Genomic DNA, 20,196 nt, shown 5'->3' with positions numbered 1-20,196 from the left:
GCAACAAAATAATTTGTCTGTAAAATAAATTCTTCTGAATGGTGCACAAACCTTTACTGCCGTGAAACAAACCAACCAACAGCTTGGCCTGCAACAAAATAATTTGTCTGTAAAATAAATTCTTCTGAATGGTGCACAAACCTTTACTGCCGTGAAACAAACCAACCAACAGCTTGGCCTGCAACAAAATAATTTGTCTGTAAAATAATTTCTTCTGAATGGTGCACAAACCTTTACTGCCGTGAAACAAACCAACCAACAGCTTGGCCTGCAACAAAAATAATTTGTCTGTAAAATAAATTCTTCTGAATGGTGCACAAACCTTTACTGCCGTGAAACAAACCAACCAACAGCTTGGCCTGCAACAAAATAATTTGTCTGTAAAATAAATTCTTCTGAATGGTGCACAAACCTTTACTGCCGTGAAACAAACCAACCAACAACTTGACCTGCAACAAAAACATTTGCCTGTAAAATAAATTCTTCTGAATCATGCACAAACCTTTACTGCCGTGAAATGCTAAACCTGCACCAAAAATATTTGCCTTTAATATAAATTCTTCTGAATGGTGCACAAACCTTTACTGCCATGAAACAAACCAACCAACAGCTTGGCCTGCAACAAAATAATTTGTCTGTAAAATAAATTCTTCTGAACGGTGCACAAACCTTTACTGCCATGAAACAAACCAACCAACAGCTTGGCCTGCAACAAAATAATTTGTCTGTAAAATAAATTTTTCTGAATCTTGCATAAACATTCACTGCTGTAACAGCTTGTCCTGCAACAAAATAATTTGCCTGTAAAATAAATTCTTCTGAATCATGCACAAACCTTTACTGCCGTGAAACAAACCAACCAACAACTTGACCTGCAACAAAAACATTTGCCTGTAAAATAAATTCTTCTGAATCATGCACAAACATTCACTGCCAAAAACAGCTTGGCCTGCAACAAAAATATTTGCCTGTAAAATAAAATTCTTCTGAATCATGCACAAACCCTCAATGCCATGAAATAAACCAACCAACAGCTTGGCCTGCAACAATAATCATAATTTTGTCTGTAAAATAAATTCTTCTGAATGGTACACAAATCATCAATGCCATGAAACAAACCAACAGTTTGGCCTGCAACAAAAACATCTGCCTTTAATATAAATTCAAATGAATCATGCACAAATCTTTACTGCCATTTAAATCAACTAACAACAGCTTCGCCTGCAATAAAAATTATTTGCCAATAATTATATAAATTCTTGTGAATAGTGAACAAAGTTCATCATGACTAGGGAAAAAATGCATATGGTAGTACTAAACCAAATAACTTCTGATAGAGAAGTGAACACCACAAGTCCTGTGATTGGTAATAAATGTGAGTGTGTTAGTTGTAAAAAAACAAGAATAGTTTCATCTGGGCAAAAAAAATGCATGCAATTTTATTTCATCTAGTACCACTGTGTCAAGTAGCCTTGTGCTTGTATGGGGTACCTGTAATAAAAGGTACTAAAATTTTGTGCGGAACTAGGGTAGTCATAGACACTACCCGTTATCTCAAAAATGAGCAGCTTGACCCCCGATTTGTTTTTATTCACTTTAAGGGTGAGGGGTGGTAGTATTTATATCCATGACGTTTATATCGATTGATACACTGCAGGTAGGAGTTTTAGCCACATGTTACTATTGTCGTTTATGGGATTTGATTTGGTAGTATACACCCATATAGGTGGAGATCAGGCTAGGGAATTTCAAAGCTATCTTAGCACTACGAAATCATAAAACCACCGAAGGCTATGATGTCACCAGGACTCAAACTTAAGAAGTTTTCTCCAACAGCAATTTTCAAAAGAATTGCCATCGGTGAAACATTCCACAGACAGCAATTTTGAGCCGGTCTATGGCAATGTTTTTAAATGTGACATTGCAGCAAATAAACATGACTGAGAGGCTATCTTATTTTATGTAGACATCTTTCAAATGTGCAAATGTTAAATACTGGCAAATAATGTACACCAGGTGTATACATTTCGCCATTGTCGAGCTTTACCGACGGCACAAAAGTGCCATTGGTGATGCTCTTTACCTACGGCAATTTATATCTCAATGACGGTGCTGCCGTGAAGTTCGAGTCCTGTGTCACTATAGCACACGCCATAGTGTCATCATAGCTTATGACTGTTTTATGATTTCGTAGCACTAAGATACATTAGAAAATATGGGCCCAGGTTATGTATGAAAAGAAAATCTTCTTCCCATCAACACCCAATAGCCGATGTGGGGTTTTTCTCCTTTCATCAAGAATTTTTTTCTTTCTCAAATACTTTATTACCATGAAGACGGCAAATTATCCATATATACCTTATTTCCATCAAGAAGTCCGGTCTTATGAAGTGCTTTAACCGTGATGTGGAACGGGTCGGCGAAATCCCACACGCATTTGTCTCGGTCTCTTGTCGATTTTTCACCCGTTAAGATGGTGCTCATCTTTCGTGGTGGCACAGCAGGAGCAGTGTCTAAAAAATATATTACACCTGTTATATAAAAAACATATATTACATACCCATTTAATCTTACTATAGTAATAAAGTTTTGTAATAGTTTACTTTGTTTTGTTTAACAATCCCACTAGAGCACCATAATTAATTAATCATCGGCTATTGGATGTCAAACATTTGGTAATTCTGACTCATAGTCATCAGAGGACACCTACTACATTTTTTCTAATGCAGCAAGGGATCTTTTATATGCACTTTCCCACAGACAGGAAAGCACATACCACGGCCTTTGACCAGTTGTAGTGCACTGGTTGGAACAAGAAAAAACCCAATCAGTTAAATGGATCCACCACCGAGGTGGTTGAATCCTGCAATGTAAGCACCTTAAGCCATACTATAGTAATAAAGACAATTCTGACCATGCAATAAAAAAAATTATTGAACATATGTGTGATACAAAATCTCATATGTTCACCTGAATCACGTCATGTTCCTAGCTCAGTGTTCTGACATTTCCATAAATTTCAACCAACTATAACTTTCCACACTTCCATAATATAGAAAGGTTATATGCGATAGATACAGAACCACATACCAGCTGTTTTGCCATATTATTTATTGCACTCATTTATAGTGCGCAAAGTTTTATAAGCACAGACCCTGTATCTTTTATATGCATCATCCGACAGACAGGACAGTACATACCACGGCCTTTGTTACCCTCGTGTCTGTTAGATACCATTTATCTTACAACAAGTTGTTTTTAAATGTATCTTAACGAGTGAAAGCACAAGTATGTGTTAGCAGCATGTGTAAAGGGTGTGTAAAAAAATAATGTTTTAACCTGAGCACAAATCTGACACTGACCTTTAGCAGGAACGAGGCAGAACCGAGGATGCACCTTCTTGACAAGACAGTTGTACACATACTGAAAGACAGAACCACCAAATACAGTACGCGACACATCAATGACGGAAAGGAAACAATGTCTGCTTTACAACACACCAGCACATTTTAAACTACAGTGTAACCCCTCTAAACTGGACACGGACACCCTTGGGATCAAGACAAATGTCCGGTTTTAAAAGGGATCCGGTTTAGAGAGGTTAAGTTCTATCCTGGTTTTTAAAAAGAGACTCTGTAAAACGTCCGGTTTTGAGGGAATTCCGGTTTAGAGAGGTTAAGTTCTATCCTGGTTTTTAAAAAGAGACTCTGTAAAACGTCCGGTTTTGAGGGAATTCCGGTTTACAGAGGTTTCACTGTATAATGATGCTAATTCAGTGCTAGCTTTGGCACTAAAAATTCACCAATTGAGAATTTTAAAAACAACTGGCGAATTTTATTTTAATTTGATGAAATCATTTCATATTATAATTGATATTTTGTTAAAAATAATTGAATATCAATAAAATTTGGAAGTTTAATATATAATTTGGCAAAAGTTTCTGCCGACCCAGAGCTAGTCCTGCTATTTAGTGTCTGACATATGGTTATTTCAACATTTTGGGGGGGAGGGAGAGGTGGAGAGAAAGATGGAGAGAGTTAAAAGTTAAGGTTGGTTTTGTTTAACACCACCACTAGAGCACACCGATTTATTAATCATCGGCTATTGGATGTCAAACATTTGGTAATTCTGACATATAGTCTTGTAGAGGAAACCTGCCACATTTTTCCATAAGTAGCAAGGGATCTTTTATATGCTCCACCCTAAAGACAGGATAGCACATACCACAGCCATTGATATACCAGTCGTGGTGCAATAGCTGGAATAAGAAATAGCCCAATTATTAATGGGCCCACCGACAGGAATCGATCCTAGACTGACTGTGCATCACTTTACCACTGGGCTACGTATGTCCCGCCTCAAGAGGGCGAGAGTTAAAAGTTTGTTCTGTTTAACCTTCGTACTACTGCAGGCGAGATATCTCGCCCGACCTCACGTCAGTCGACATACTGTACACTGTATACAGTGCATTCCCCAATTCATATTTCCCCGCCATTTTGCACAAGACACTCACCGGAAACGGAAATATAATAAAATTTATATTGGTTTTCGGCAAGTATTTTTTCGCTTGACAACAATGGAGGCACGTCGCGGTAATTTTCAGGGATCGATAGCTGATTGTAACAGCTAATTTGATAATAAATTTGATCGTTTTACCAACAACGAAAATTACCAAATATTGCAATATCAATCGTAGTTCGGGTTTAAAAAACAATTCTGGTCAGAAAACCACTATTATCGGGAATAATGGACATAAATACTGGACAGCTGGCCACAAATGCCCGTAAGTAAACGCAACTTTTTCGATTTTTTGCCTAATTTTAATCACCATTAGTTGATCTAAAAATAATAAAAATTACAAACAAACCACGAAAATAATACTTACCGATTCATATATGAACTTTATTTCATGTATTTATAAAACATTTAAGTGAATATATGTGAGCAAAAATTATAAACTTGTACCCACTCAGCGTGGTTTTTATTTAAAATTAATCCAGTAGTCCAAAGGTTAAAAGACACCACTAAGCACATCAATTTATTAATCATTGGCTATTGGATGTCAAACATTTAGTAATTTTAACATATAGTCTTAGAGTCTTGTACATACCTTAAATTGCTGAAGTGGGTTATTGCCAAACAGGTATTCCTCCATGCCCGACACTTTGAGTAGATATTTTGGTTCGTTGATGTCGACCTGTTGTCCTGAGGATGATGTCCACGTGTTGAGAATCTGTTGGACAACGATGTCGGGACAGCTCATGGCTGGAACACGGAATTTGTACTCTGCCTGGAGTGACAGAAAAGAAAGGAATGCTTTATTAACAACAAGTAATGATCGACGATTGTTGGGACAACTCATGGCCGGAATGTGGAATTTGTACTCTGCCTGGATTGACATAAAGGAAAGGAATGTTTTATTAACAACACGTAATGATCAACGATTGTCGGGACAGCTCATGGCCGGAACACAGAATTTGTACTCTGCCTGGAGTGACAGAAAAGAAAGGAATGCTTTATTAACAACAAGTAATGATCGACTATTGTTGGGACAACACATGGCCAGAATGTGGAACTTTTACCCAGCCTGGATTGACATAAAGGAAAGGAATGTTTCACTAACAACACATAATGATTGACTATTGTCGGGACAACTCATGGCCGGAACGCGGAACTTGTACTCTGCCTGGAGTGACAGAAAGGAAAGGAATGTACATTAGGTTATTCATATAGTTCTATAATTACATAGTGTTTTCCCTAGCTTGTTTAAGTTTGACACCATGCCTCAATAGTCTAGCACAATCTTGCCGTAATCAGCACCATTAAACAAGTCTTTTTCAGGTAGTACTAAACCAAATAACTTCCAGCTGGGTCAAAGTTTGAGATGCACACAACTTTTGATAGAGAAGTGAACACCACAAGTCCTGTGATTGGTGATAAATGCGAGTGTGTTGGTTGTAAAAAACAATTAGTTTCATCTGGGTAAAAAAACATATGCAATTTTATTTCATCTAGTATCACTGTGTCAAGTAGCCTTGTGCTTAAAACGTGTATGGAGTACCTGTAAAAAAAAAACGAACTCGAATTTTGTGCGGAACTAGGGTAGTCACAGACGCTACTCGTTATCTCAGAAATGAGCAGCTTGACCCCTAATTTTTTCTGATTCACTTTAAGGGTGTGGGGTGGTAGTATTTATATCCATGGCATTTATGTCAATTGATACGCTGCAGGTAGGAGTTTTAGCCACATGTTACTATTGTCGTCTATGGAATTTGATTTGGTATTATACACCCTTCAATAATCAATTCTAAAATTGCCTTTATAAAACACAATTATTTTTTATTATTATTAATTAATTAATTAAATATTCCTGTTATATATTTTGCTATTGATTTATTAAAGCATGCACATTAATTATATTACGGTAAATTTTATTTTTATTTCTATAATTTTTTTGTCTTTAATGAAAATGGTGAAAATGCCCCATAAGTGTTTTAGTTTGCAAAATTTCTACAGAAAACACTAATTACAACCTTTCTTTGATATATGAAACAAAGAAATGGTTAAATTAATAATGCACACTCAACATTTTAATTATGGTTATATACATGTAGCATTGGACATATACATGTAGTTAAGAGAGAGAGAGAGACAGAGACAGACATTGGACATATAGTTAAGAGAGAGAGAGACAGAGACAGAGACAAAGAGACAGACAGAGAGACATTGGACATATAGTTAAGAGAGAGAGAGACAGACAGAGAGACAGACAAAGAGAGACATTGGATATATAGTTAAGAGAGAGACAGAGACAGAAACAGACAGAGAGAGACAGACAGAGAGAGACATTGGACATATAGTTAAGAGAGAGACTGAGACAGAGAGACAGACAGACAGAGAGACATTGGACATATAGTTAAGAGAGAGACAAAGAGACAGACAGAGAGAGACAGACAGACAGACAGACAGAGACATTGGACATATAGTTAAGAGAGAGAGACAGAGACAGAGACAGAGACAGAGACAGACATTGGATATATAGTTAAGAGAGAGAGACAGAGACAGAGAGACAGAGACAGAGAGACAGACAGACAGAGAGAGACATTGGACATATAGTTAAGAGAGAGACAGACAGAGAGACAGTGAACATATAGTTAAGAGAGAGAGAGACAGAGACATTGGACATATAGTTAAGAGAGACAGAGACAGAGAGACAGACATTGGACATAGTTAAGAGAGAGACAGACAGAGACAGAGAGACAGACAGAGAGAGACAGACAGAGACATTGGACATATAGTTAAGAGAGAGAGAGAGAGACAAAGACAGAGAGAGACATTGGACATATAGTTAAGAGAGAGAGAGAGAGAGATAGAGACAGAGACAGACAGACACACAGACAGAGACATTGGACATATAGTTAAGGACCGCACAACTTCTAAGATAATTACTTGAGACAAACCCACTTCTGCCACTCCACAAGCTACTCTTTTTGATTAGCAGCAAGTGATTTTTTATATGCACCATTTCACAGACAGGATAGTACATACCACTGCCTTTGCTACACCAGTTGTGGTGCACTGGCAGGCAAGTGCTTTACCACTGGGCTGTATCTTGCCCCTTTTTTCTTATATGATTTACCCGATTCTTATAGGATAACATCACTAAAAATGTAATAATTTACTTTGATAAGATGCAGAAAATGATGGCATTATGCAAAAAGATTATGGAAAACGACTATAGAAACTGGTGCAAGATAATGCGTAATTAGCAGCTATTATTTTTACCCCTGTTTCTTGAACAAGAACATCAATGACAACAGAACCATTCTCAAGGCGAGCGTTCAGTTTCTCTGGAAGTTCCGATGACCGGCGTAAGCGAGGCGGATGTTTCGTCTGAAGAATTTCCTTCCAACTCTAAATAAATAAATAAATAAACTGTTAGCTGTATTGAAAGGAAAGGAATGTATGCTTAATGAGACCAGCAGGGAGAGAGAGAGAGAGAGAGAGAGAGAGAGAGAGAGAGAGAGAGAGAGAGGAGAGAGAGAGACAGAGACAGAGAGAGAGAGAGAGAGACGAGAGACAGAGACACACACACACACAGAGAGAGAGAGAGAGAGAGAGAGAGAGAGAGAGAGAGACACACACACACAGAGAGAGAGAGAGAGAGAGAGAGAGAGAGAAGAGAAAGAGAGACAGACAAACGGACAGACAGAGACAGAGACAGAGAGACACCGACACATACATAGTCTTAGAGAGGAAACCCACTACAGTTTTTTATTAGTAGCAGGATAAAACATACCGCAGCCTTTGATATACCAGTTGTGGTGTATGGGCTAGAATGAGAAATAGGACCACTGACAGGAATCAATCATAGACCAACAGCACAACAGGTGAGCGCTTTACCACTGTTCTCTGTCCCGCCCCACAAGAGAGAGACAGAGAGACACGCATGAATGATAAAGTGTTCCCCGATTCATGGTTTGTACAAACCTAAAAGTTGCGTTACCAACACGCAAACAGAGCAATGGGGCATGTGAAACCACTGTACCCAGCCGTTATGCATGTTACGTAAGATAAACACTTACTTTTCGTTTCAAGCTGAGTACGAAGCCGTCACACATCTGTTGCATCTTCTGTGTAAAATCTGCCGCTTCTGCCGCATGCCAGTTCTCCACGGTATGTGGCTCTAGAAGAACAAACACAGGACTCTGAGAAATGCATTGCCTAATGTTGCTATATCATACTGAAACATTTCACTTTTATGCTTGACACCCACCAGCCGATATGTATTTTTGTGCTGGGGTGTCGTTAAACATTCATTCATTCATAGTGAACCAATTAATGCCGACTTAACTGTCGAGTTGGCAGTGGTCTGAAAATGTGCACCTGCACACACCAGCCAACGCGACAGTCTAATAGGGCCAAAGCTGGATATTAGACACGACTGTTGTGTCTTTGCATTACACACACCTATCGATAAACGGCACCACAACTTTCCAAGTTAATAGGCAGGTGTGTGATAAACATTATATTACAACATATAACTCTCACCTCTGTCTATCCGTTGGCTGATAACTCTTATATTACAAGACACAACTCTCACGTCTGCCTGGCTGATAACAATTATATTACAGAACACAACTCTTACTCTTATATTAAAGAACATAACTCTCATCTCTGCCTATCAGTTGGCTAATAACTCTTATATTATAAGACACAACTCTCACCTCTGCCCATCAGTTGGCTGATAACTCTTAAATTATAAGACACAACTCTCAACCCTACCTATCAGTTGGCTGATAACTCTTATATTCAGTTGGTTGATAACTTATACTATAAGACACATGCAACTCTAATAACACACAATTCTGACCTCTGCCAATCAGATGGCTGATGTTCTTGTTCAGAGTTTTGCGTTTTTGATCCCCTTGCTTCTCCACAAGTTTAAGGAATGTACAGAACATACGGATGTCATTGAGACACTGGTCTTCATTTAGAATCTCTTCCTGGAGAAAAAAAAAAATATTTTAATAAATATGGCCCTTGAGCAAACTTAACATCCAACTCCATTTGAATCACTAATGTAAAAGAAAAGTTATTTACAATGCAAATACATGATGCTGAACTATCAGTGATTACGGTTACACTAAAAATAATATACAAGTCTTCTTTCAAACATTACTAGTAAGCATTTTAAATTCATTTCTGCTGCACATTATGAAAGCGTCAACAGTGAGCATTTTCTTCGTTAATGCAATCGTTTTCAATATTCAAATGTTTTCCAAAATGGCTGATCATAGCAACAAAATTTATTCTACAATTTTATATCTATCTCAATAAGTGCTTGGAGTATAGAAATATGGTGTTAAATTGATTAATATCATGTATCAAAAACTAAAAAAAAAACGAATAAAACTAATTATTTCGAAATTTTTAAACACCTATATTTTAGTCACTTTTGTATCAATGCATTTCATGGTGTCAGATGGTTAGAAGCTACAAATATATTGATGCTGACAAAAAACATTAATTAAACTACCTGAATAAATTTTATTGGCTATTTATTTGAATGTGACTGACATTACAGAAACTTGCCTTTGATGTACATTACGCTAACACCAAAAATATGTAGCCTACACGGGTACTTGTATGTGTTAATAGTAATAGTGAACAAAATATTTGTAAAAACATTGCCAGAAATTGTAATATCAGCAGGGCTCGAACTTAACGATGGCACCGACGGCCATTGCCTGCATTCAGTTATAAATTGCTGTAGATCAAGGATGTCACTGATGGTACTTTTGTGCCACTGGATATAAATTACTGCCGTAAGTAAAGATCCTCAAAAAAGGCAAAATGTATATGGTACACAATTTTGTACATTTCAAATAGACTTCGGACTGCAATACACCCATTGGGCTATTTCTCGTTCCAGCCAACACTCCACAACTGGTGTAACAAAGGCTATGGTATGTACTATCCTGTCTGTGGGATGGTGCATATGAAAGATCCCTTGCTACTAATCGAAAAGAGTTGCCCATGAAGTGGCGACAGCAGGTTTCCTCCCTCAATATCTGTGTGGTTCTTAACCATATGTCCGATGCCGTATAACCACAAATAAAATGTGTTGAGAGCGTTGTTAAATAAACCATTTCCTTCCTTCATACAACAAAATAACCTTTCAGTCATTTTTATTTGCTGCATAAATCACACTAAAAAACTGCTGTAAGAAGGTTCAAAATAGGCATCAGTGGGACATGGGTGACAAATTCTTAAGTTTAAACCCTGTGTCAGTGACCGAGGAATTGCCCGGTTACCTTCTCTCCTTGTTTGTTAATACACACAAAGCTGTAGGATTCAGATTTCTTCAGCAGATGGAAGAGTGGGTACTTTTCTGCTTCAGTCCACAGTTTCTGAAAAATGAAAAACAAGGATAAAAAGAAGGCTAACATTCTATCTCATTAGGTAAAGTTAGAGTTTGTTTTGTTTAACGACACTACTAGAGCACATTGAGTTATTTATCACCCGCTATTCGATGTTATATATTCAGTAATTCTGAAATATAGTCTAAAGAGTTAGTTTTATTTAAAGACACCACTAGAATATACTGATTTATTTATCATCGGATATTCGATGTCAAACATTTGGTAATTTTGAAATATAGTTAGAGGAAACCCACTACATTTTTCTATTAGCAGAAAGGGATCTTTTATATACACCATCCCACAGACAAGATAACACATACCACAGGCTTTGATATACCAATCGTGGTGCACTGGCTGGAAAAAAAAATAGCCAAATGGGCCCAGTAATGGGGATCGATCCTAGACCAACCACGCACTGGGCGAGCACTTTGCCACTGTGCTACATTCCACCCCAAAACAATTAGGTACATATCCATTTTCATTATCCACATAGTTCAAGATATTCAGGGAAATATATCCAGTATGACACACGTGTGTCATAATAATTTCACGTGCACAATGAATGACGTAATTTTGGGAAGCGACATCATAACTTAATGCGGTTTCCCCAGTCTTAGCTCTGTGTAATCGCTTACAAAAATGACTAATTTCTAAAATATTATGTCATTTCGTCGTCTCCTTCTTGTCACATTTCAAACATTTTGATGTGTGGTCCTAGCTTGTTATTCATAAAAATAGCATTATTGATAATATGGATAATAAAGAAATTATTACACTCGTGTGTGGATTGTACTGATTTTATGAAACTCATGTCAATATTCATGTATTACATTCGCTCTCACTCGGGCAATACAAGAATCCTGCCACTTGTTTCATAAAATCAATACGACACACAAGCAGGGCTTGAAACAGCCTGTGGCCAGGTCACCAAATGCTACCATTGTTCCACTTGGGCGACTTGAATATTAAAAAATAATGGTGTTAGTCACCCAAATAGGCCTAAGATTTTCTTTAGAGCTATAAAATATTAGCTACTATTTGTAATAAATAACTACAAATTAATCGATCACGCGCATAATATTTCCATAATTAACTCAAAAATAATGATTTTGTCAGCTGACTGCAAATAATTCCGATTAAACTGAGTGTGTTCAATGTGCATGCATTGAACAGTCATAAGTTAATGCGTTGTGACACATTCTCAAGATTTCTGTCTTAAACAATTTTTTTCTACTAGTAAATGTAATTATTTGGTTTAACTTTTTATGCATGTAGGCATATATATTTGTTTTCAAAAGTTTATTTCCATGAAATACCACATTTACATCCGTGTTATATACCCACGATATGAGCTACTATTAATATTTGTATTGCATCTATTTATTCCACATTAAAATTTTGCTTGTGGTTTGTGGTTCGCTTACCATAATTTGCCAACATCCATTATTATTTTTTGGCAAGTTTCGAGCCCTGACAAGATTGTATAATAATCTCTATGTAGACTAATTACATGTATCTATTAGGTCTACACATGGAGGAATATTATTTCATCGGTTACCTGTTTGACAACATCAAGGGGCCGAAAGAAGCTGATCGTCAGTGGAATAATTATTCCTTGAGGAAGAAGAAAGTCGACGAGAACCTGGTCGCCTCCATTTCTCGGTACCAAGTCAGATAATACCTCAATTGGTGGCATGATGGAAAACTTATGCTGAAATTAAAACCTTCAAAATTAATGGAAATAAAATGTTAGTGGTTATACATGTATATAGTCACGTACATTTATACATTAAATTTCTTGTAAATTATTACAGGGCCCGAACTTAATGGCGGCACTGACGGCAATTGCCGTCGTTGAGAGATAAATTACCGTAGGTAGAGAGCATCACCGATGACACTTTTGTGTCGTCGGTATAGCTCCTCAACAATGGCAAAATGTATACACCTGGTGTACAGTACATTATCTGCCAATATTTAACATTTGCACATTTAAAAGATGTCTACATATAACAAGATAGCCTTTCAGTCAGGTTTATTTGCTGCAAATGTCACTTTTAAAAAACATTGCTATAGGCAGGCTCAAAATTGTCATTGGTGGACTGTTTCACCCATGGCAATTCTTTTTAAAATTGCCATGGGAGACAAATTCTTATGTTCGAGCCCTGTTATTATATAGTTGAAAAGGTACTTCGTTGGTCTAGTTGTAGTAACATCATTTTGTTCATTTCTTAATGGAAAAGAACGTTATCTAAGAACTACAGTATATGACAGTTTTTCTAAGACTATATGTCGAAATTACCAAATGTTTGACAACCAATAGCCAGTGATTAATAAATCAATGTGCTCTAGTGATGTTGTTAAACAAAACAAACTTTAACTCTCTCCATCTCCTTTTCCTCTCCCCCAAAGTGTTGAAATAACATGTATATTGGACACTAAATATTCATAGTTTAAAATGTGCTGAGGTGTCGTAAAACAGACATTCTGTACACAATGTACACATACATGTATGTATGTAGTACAAGCACGTTAGTATTAGGCAACTCACCTGTTACATTCTTGATGGTGAGAATGATAACACAGTACACCAATAACAAACATATATGTTTATCACAGGACTTCTAGATTATGGTAGCCCCACTCCACTGGCTAGTGATATTCAATGTTGGGCTAGTAAATAACTACTATTGCCATGCCCGACAGCTAGTGATTTTTGGGGGGGGATCAAATGTTGCAGGTAAGTTTATTTTATAAATATGAAAATCCTGCCCCCACCCTCCCCCCCCCCCCCCAATGTTAGTGTTTTTAAGCTTTATCTCCAATATTTAGGTGACATATCTGATTATTACTATTATTTAGTAAAATTGTATTAACTTAAAGTAAAGTAGGGCTAGTGAATTTTTAATCGTGGCTAGTAAATTACTAAAATCACTGATGCCATGGCTAGTGTGTTTAAAAACAATTCTAGAAGCCCTGGTGTATCATTACTTTAAAGAGATCTACATCTGGCTGCTCCTAGGTGAGGGCCCAGTCGCCACAGCCATACCATCCAATGAATCAGGCAAAGACAGAAATTGATAGCTTTGTGATGTGTAAGTTAACATGAAACTGTTTACTCCGTGACACATTTAAGCTCAAGCACTGTAATTAGAGAATACTCAACTCGCTACTCGGGAATATATATCGTTTACCTTGAACAAGTGAATTGATGTTGTCCTTCCCACGCCAACAGTACTGCCTCGTAGCTCGTTGGGTATTCTATTAATTACCCATTATCAAATTTATCATTTTATGGAAGATTTTCAAACAATATTGTTGTTGAAAAACAAGTTTGCAAGCTGAGAACAGGAGACAGCTTTGTGTCATAGCTGTGATGTACTATCGCTGATTATGTAAGTTAGCTGCTGACAGGACTGTCACCATGGAAACTATTCTTACACACAATTAACAGCCTGTAGTGAAGCACTGTTTATGACATCAAAACGTATCTAGGGGAAGAAATGGGGGTGGGGGGCTTCCTAGGGAAAGATTTTTCTTTCCCCACTTCTCTCTGCCCATATGGGTAATAAATATGTTTTCCTTGGAAAAGATATTTAAATTGGTTTTAAATCTGGCTTTTGAAGATATGTATGAAATAGAAATAGAATACCACATTCTTAGCCATTAGATACCTTTATTTTATAACTTAATGTTTAAAAATACAATATATATCCAGGGCCATACCCTCCGGGGGGGCAGCTGCCCCTCCCCCCCTGAGAATCTTGTCCTTTTTTTTTTTTTTATATATCTCCAGTAATAGCATAGAAATGTTTAATCTTTATAGTATGTTAAAAATTATTTATAAAATTTAGTGCCCCCCCATGGATTTTGGTCAGGGTACGGCCCTGATATCCAACTCTCTTTCACTTGTTAAATGCATTTTAAAAGAACTTTTAAGACAAATGCTATAGGTGTCATGGAGTGAACTTCAAAAGAACTTTTAAGACAAATAGTATAGGTATCATGTATTATTCTCTGTATAATTAATTCACTTAACAGACCATCTAAATCAACTTCCAATTAAAATATTTTAAAAGGTTGTCCTTGCATTGGTATGTTCCTCTCGTTCCAGTCAGTGCACCATGACTGGTATATCAAAGGCCATGGTACATGGTATGTGCTATCCTGTCTGTGGGATGGTGCATATAAAAGAACCCTTGCTACTATTATTTGGAAAAATGTAGCAGGTTCAACCCCTACAATTAAGAAAATGTCCACGGCAAAAAAACTTGCCATTAAAAAAAAATAGGCAAAGGTAAAAAAGTGCCGTGGAGAATTAAAAACTACACGGCATTGCTGATTGCCAACCAGCCTCGGTGGCGTCGTGGTTAGGCCATCGGTTTACAGGCTGGTAGGTACTGGGTTCGGATCCCAGTCGAGCCATGGTATTTTTAATCTTAATACCGACTCCAAACCCTGAGTGAGTGCTCCGCATGGCTCAATGGGTAGGTGTAAACCACTTGCACCGACCAGCGATCCATAACTGGTTCAACAAAGGCCATGGTTTGTGCTATCCTGCCTGTGGGAAGTGCAAATAAAAGATCCCTTGCTTCTAATCGGAAAGAGTAGCCCATGTACATAGTGGCGACAGCGGGTTTCCTCTCAAAATCTGTGTGGTCCTTAATCATATATCTGACGCCATATAACCATAAATAAAATGTGTTGAGTGTGTCGTTAAATAAAACATTTCTTTCTTTTTGCTGATTGCCAATTACAGGGGTTGTGGGCTTCCTCTCAAAATTACTCAATGATTGACATCCAACAGCCGATGATTAATAAATCACTGTGCTCTAGTGGTGTGTTTAAACAGGCCATAGGATTTCAAATTTAATGGGAAACTCCTCTTCGGTTCTGTGCCTTGTGATCATGGGAACTGATCAGAAACTGTTTTTAGGTTCCGTTGAATAGTTGTACTTGAAATAATAATCCTGGGAAACAAAATTTCGGTTTTGTGATTTTACCGATACGGTACCGGAAACAACTTTTTTCCGTGAAATTCAAAGGCCTGTAAAACAAAACAAACTTTAAAACTTGTTAGGTTCCACAACAGGCCATTTAATATTTTGTTTACTTCCTCTTTTAGACTAGGAAGTGCATGCAGTTATTCATTACAGCCATCATTAGTCTTATTCAAGTTACAATTGTTGTGTCTGCCTCTCAAAATGACTCAAGAAGAAGTTTGTTTTGTTGAATGACACCACTAGAGCACATTGATTACTTAATCATCGGCTATTGGAAGGAAGGAAGGAAATGTTTTATTTGACGACACACTCAACACATTTTATTTATGGTTATATGGCATCAGACATTTATATGGCATCAGACATATGGTCAAGGACCACATGGATATTGAGGGAGGAAATGCGCTGTCACCACTTCGTGGGCTCGGATACTGGATGTCAAACATTTGGTAATTCTGACTTGTATAGTCATAAGAAGAAACCCGCTACATTTTTCCAAACACAGCAAGGAATCTTTTATATGCACTTTCCCACAGACAGGAAAGCACATACCACAGCCTTTGACCAGTTGGGTTGCACTGGTTGGAATGAGAAAAAATCCAATCAGTTGAATGGATCTTCCGAGGTGGTTCGATCCTGCGATGCAAGCACCTCAAGTGAGCACTCAACCGACTGAGCTAAATCCTGCCCTCTTGACACTAGGAAGTGCATGCAGTTATTAATTACAGCCATCATAGTCTTATTCAAGTTACAATTGTATCTGCCTCTCAAACTGACTCAAATTCACAGCCTCCAGGATCAGGGCTCGAATTTACCAGCAGCCATAAAGAAAATTGCGACAGTTGTATACTCTCATGCTCTGAAATTTAAACAGTCTCACGGCCAATCTGTGCCTTATAAGTCATCATACACAAACACGACTCTTTAAAAGTTGTTTCATTACAAAAACATTAAACTATTCACTTTTTTTTTTTCGAATGGCTGCTGTTGTGTTATATGAAGACACTTATTGAAGTTTGTCTTGTTTCCCCATCCTGCTGGCCGTAATGCACTAAAAAAAAACTCCATTTTTTTTTTTTTTTTTTTTTTTTTTTTTAAATTTATTGTCCCCAGAGACAAGTATGATAGTGTCAGGGTTGGGGGCCCTGATTTCACTACCTTACATCCATGTTATAAGTACATATGAACATTATTTATATATATAATATAGTGTAATTCGAATCAATATAATAATATTAATAAGCATGAATACATGAAAACATGGAGTTCACTAATATGTGGGGTTAACAGTGAAGATAGAGGTAGAGGAAAGATTTAAAGGGAATGGTAGAGAGAGAAAAGAGAAGGTAAGGAAGGAAGAAGGAAAGAAAGAGTGAATTAAATACTTTAATTTCGAAAGAGAAAACATATTTGTATTGAAATACCTCTAGAACATTGTATTGCCATGTCTTGTTTCTAGGTATCTGGACCAAGGTGCCCAATATTCCTCAAATTCTTGAAATTGACAATTTTTTAGAAGTATATATTTTTCAATTTCTATTTTATCTTTTAAAATATTTAAAAAAGCATATATGTTAGGTCCATGTTTCTGCATTTTAGATCTATATATATAGTATTTAACATTGATAATGAGCCAATTAATAAATACCATCTTGCTTTTTTCCCTCTTTATGATTCCAAACAAGACTGTCTGTTTATCGAGTTGTGTATGTTCACCTTTGTCCTGAATCCATTGTTCAATTTCCTTCCATAAAAGTAAGACTTTAGAGCAGTCATAGAACAAATGCTCCAATGTTTCTGGTTGTCTATGACAAAAATCGCAAACATTTGATTCTATGTATTTTATTTTATATAAGAACGTGTTTGTCGTGATTATTCGATGTAGAATTCTATATTGAAACCACTGTAAAGTTGTATCTTTTAAACATATAAATGGTAAATTATACACTTTTTCCCACTCCTGTAATGATAGTATGAAACCTAAATTGTAATATTTTCTTTGGGAAGTTGGCACTATTGTCGATTTGTTTAAAATATTATACATTTCTTTGCACCCTTTTGTAGTTTTAAAAAATAACTCCAATTTAAAAGGAAACATAGGATTTAAGGTGTTAACCTGTTGGTTGTTGATACTTGACAATGTGCAATGCATAAAGGTTTTAACTGCTTTGATTAAAGATGCATGTTCTAAGAAGTTTGAATTTATGTGAAATTTAAATCTAAATGTTTCATAGGTTAAAAATCTACCATGTTCATCCATTAAATCTTGAATAAATATAACTCCATTTTTAATATAGTTTTCATAATATATACATGTAGGTTTGTGGTCAATAGTTATTTTACTATTAAACCAAATATTAATTCTAATTATTTCATTTTTACATTCGGGAATTCGTTTTTGTTGAATTAGCCACCAATTATGTAAAACATTTTCCCAGAAAGAGTTACTTATTTTTTTTTTTTGTATTTTGATAAAATAATCCCCACACGTAATAAGTTTTTGCACAGATAATTTTGTAGTAACTTCAAAAAATGTTTTCCATTTTGCGTTAGTTGAAAATAGTCTGCTAATCCAGGTGGATTTTAAAGCTATCATAAAATTCAAGATATTTAGCATTTTAAGGCCACCATTTGAGTAACTTTGAGTTAAAACTTCGTGTTTTATTCTGTCTGGTTTATTTTGCCAGATAAAGTTAAAAAACATTTTATCTATTTGTTTTATCATTTTGTCTGGTGGGTTAGGCAGTGAAATTAGTAAGTGTGTTAATTTGGGAATAATTAAGGATTTTAAAACAACTATTCTACCGAACACAGTCAGTTTTCTTGTTGTCCAAAGTTTTATTAAATTTTTTATTTTATTAATTTTTATTTCAAAATTAATTGTAGTAATTTGTTTCAGGTCAACTGAAAATGTTATTCCTAACAATTCAAAATGTTCTGCACCCGATTCTAATTTCCATCTTACTTGATGATAAACCTCTTTTGAGAACTTTTTACTGCCTATCCAAATGACTTTCGATTTCGAATAGTTTATCTTCAAACCAGAAGCATTAGCATACACATCTAGGATTTTTAAGGTATTCTCAAGGGATTTGTGAGATCCATCTAGAATAAAGGTTGTGTCGTCTGCATATTGAGATAAGAGGAATTCCTCTCCACTAATTTTTAAACCATTTATATTTTTAGAATTTCTGATTAATATTGCGAGGATTTCTGCACATATAATAAAAATATATGGTGAGAGGGGTCACCTTGTCTACATCCACGTTCTAAGTTGAAGCTTTCTGATAAAAATCCATTTTGAAGTACTCTAGAAGTTGAATTGTTATAGAGGGTTTTTATCCAGTTTTTAATAGATATTTTAAAATTAAACAATTCGAACGCTTTTTCGATAAATTTCCAAGAAAGAGAGTCAAATGCCTTTTTGAAATCTATTAATAATAACATACCAGGTGTATTTTGTTCTTCTGTGTAGAGCTGGGCGGTATACCGTATATACCGTTCGGTATCGGTATTATGTCAATACCGATTTACCGTACCGAGCAAATTTCAAAATACCGAAATTTCGGTATTGAAAAATGGGGTGGTATAAATCAGACGAGAGCCTTGTGTATGGAATTTAATTGTATTTAGATGAAATTAGCGGGTGAGCCATAACACAGGCATGCATTTAAAGCCGAGTATACCAAAAATAGCGCTCGATATCGGTATCATGTCAATACCGAATACCGTACCGATACCGAGGTAAATCACCCCTAAAATACCGATATCGATACCGAACCTCAAATTTCAATACCGCCCAGCTCTACTTCTGTGTACTGCAATATATCGTATATTAATCTTATATTTTCCCCAATATATCTATCTTTTATGAAACCAGTTTGATCACTTGCAATAAGTTTGTCTAATACATTTTTTATTCGATTTGCTATGCATCCTGATGCAATCTTGTATGTACAAATTCAACAGAGTAATTGGCCTCCAATTCTTGAGAAATTGTTTTGGTTTATTTGGCTTTGGGATACAAGTGATCACGCCTAGTTTTTGAGTATTTGACATTTCGCTTATACTGTAACTGTAATTAATTGACCGTATAATAAAATAATCAATATCGTTCCAGAACTCCATTATTTTATACTAAATGCAGGGCTCAAAATAGTGGCCTGTGAAAAGCAGTCCATTTTTTTTAGATCTAGCAGGTAAAATAAACATTCATCTGCTAAAACCACCAAAAACATGCATGTCATTTTTTGTAGAGAGAGATGTTTGTA

The 20,196-nt window shown here is 36.2% G+C and overlaps 1 protein-coding gene across 2 annotated transcripts in view; it reads right to left on the bottom strand.

The window, feature by feature from the left end:
• Nucleotides 1-20,196, bottom strand: part of LOC121390371 (phosphatidylinositol 4,5-bisphosphate 3-kinase catalytic subunit beta isoform-like) — a 60,277-nt gene that overhangs the window by 38,091 nt on the left and 1,990 nt on the right. For both annotated transcript variants that reach the window (XM_041522168.1, XM_041522169.1), the window contains exons 2-9: nt 12,484-12,636; nt 10,818-10,913; nt 9,374-9,506; nt 8,586-8,686; nt 7,786-7,914; nt 5,111-5,290; nt 3,363-3,423; nt 2,359-2,513 (exon numbers count right to left, since the gene is read on the bottom strand). In XM_041522168.1, the coding sequence (XP_041378102.1) occupies nt 2,359-2,513; nt 3,363-3,423; nt 5,111-5,290; nt 7,786-7,914; nt 8,586-8,686; nt 9,374-9,506; nt 10,818-10,913; nt 12,484-12,621 (993 nt within the window). In that variant the 5' untranslated portion in view covers nt 12,622-12,636. The remainder of the gene's footprint in view (nt 1-2,358; nt 2,514-3,362; nt 3,424-5,110; nt 5,291-7,785; nt 7,915-8,585; nt 8,687-9,373; nt 9,507-10,817; nt 10,914-12,483; nt 12,637-20,196) is intronic.

This window comes from Gigantopelta aegis, chromosome 15 (assembly GCF_016097555.1).
Source record: "Gigantopelta aegis isolate Gae_Host chromosome 15, Gae_host_genome, whole genome shotgun sequence".
In the NCBI taxonomy this organism is placed as follows: Eukaryota; Metazoa; Mollusca; class Gastropoda; order Neomphalida; family Peltospiridae; genus Gigantopelta; species Gigantopelta aegis.
This window is presented reverse-complemented; position numbering and strand designations above follow the sequence as displayed.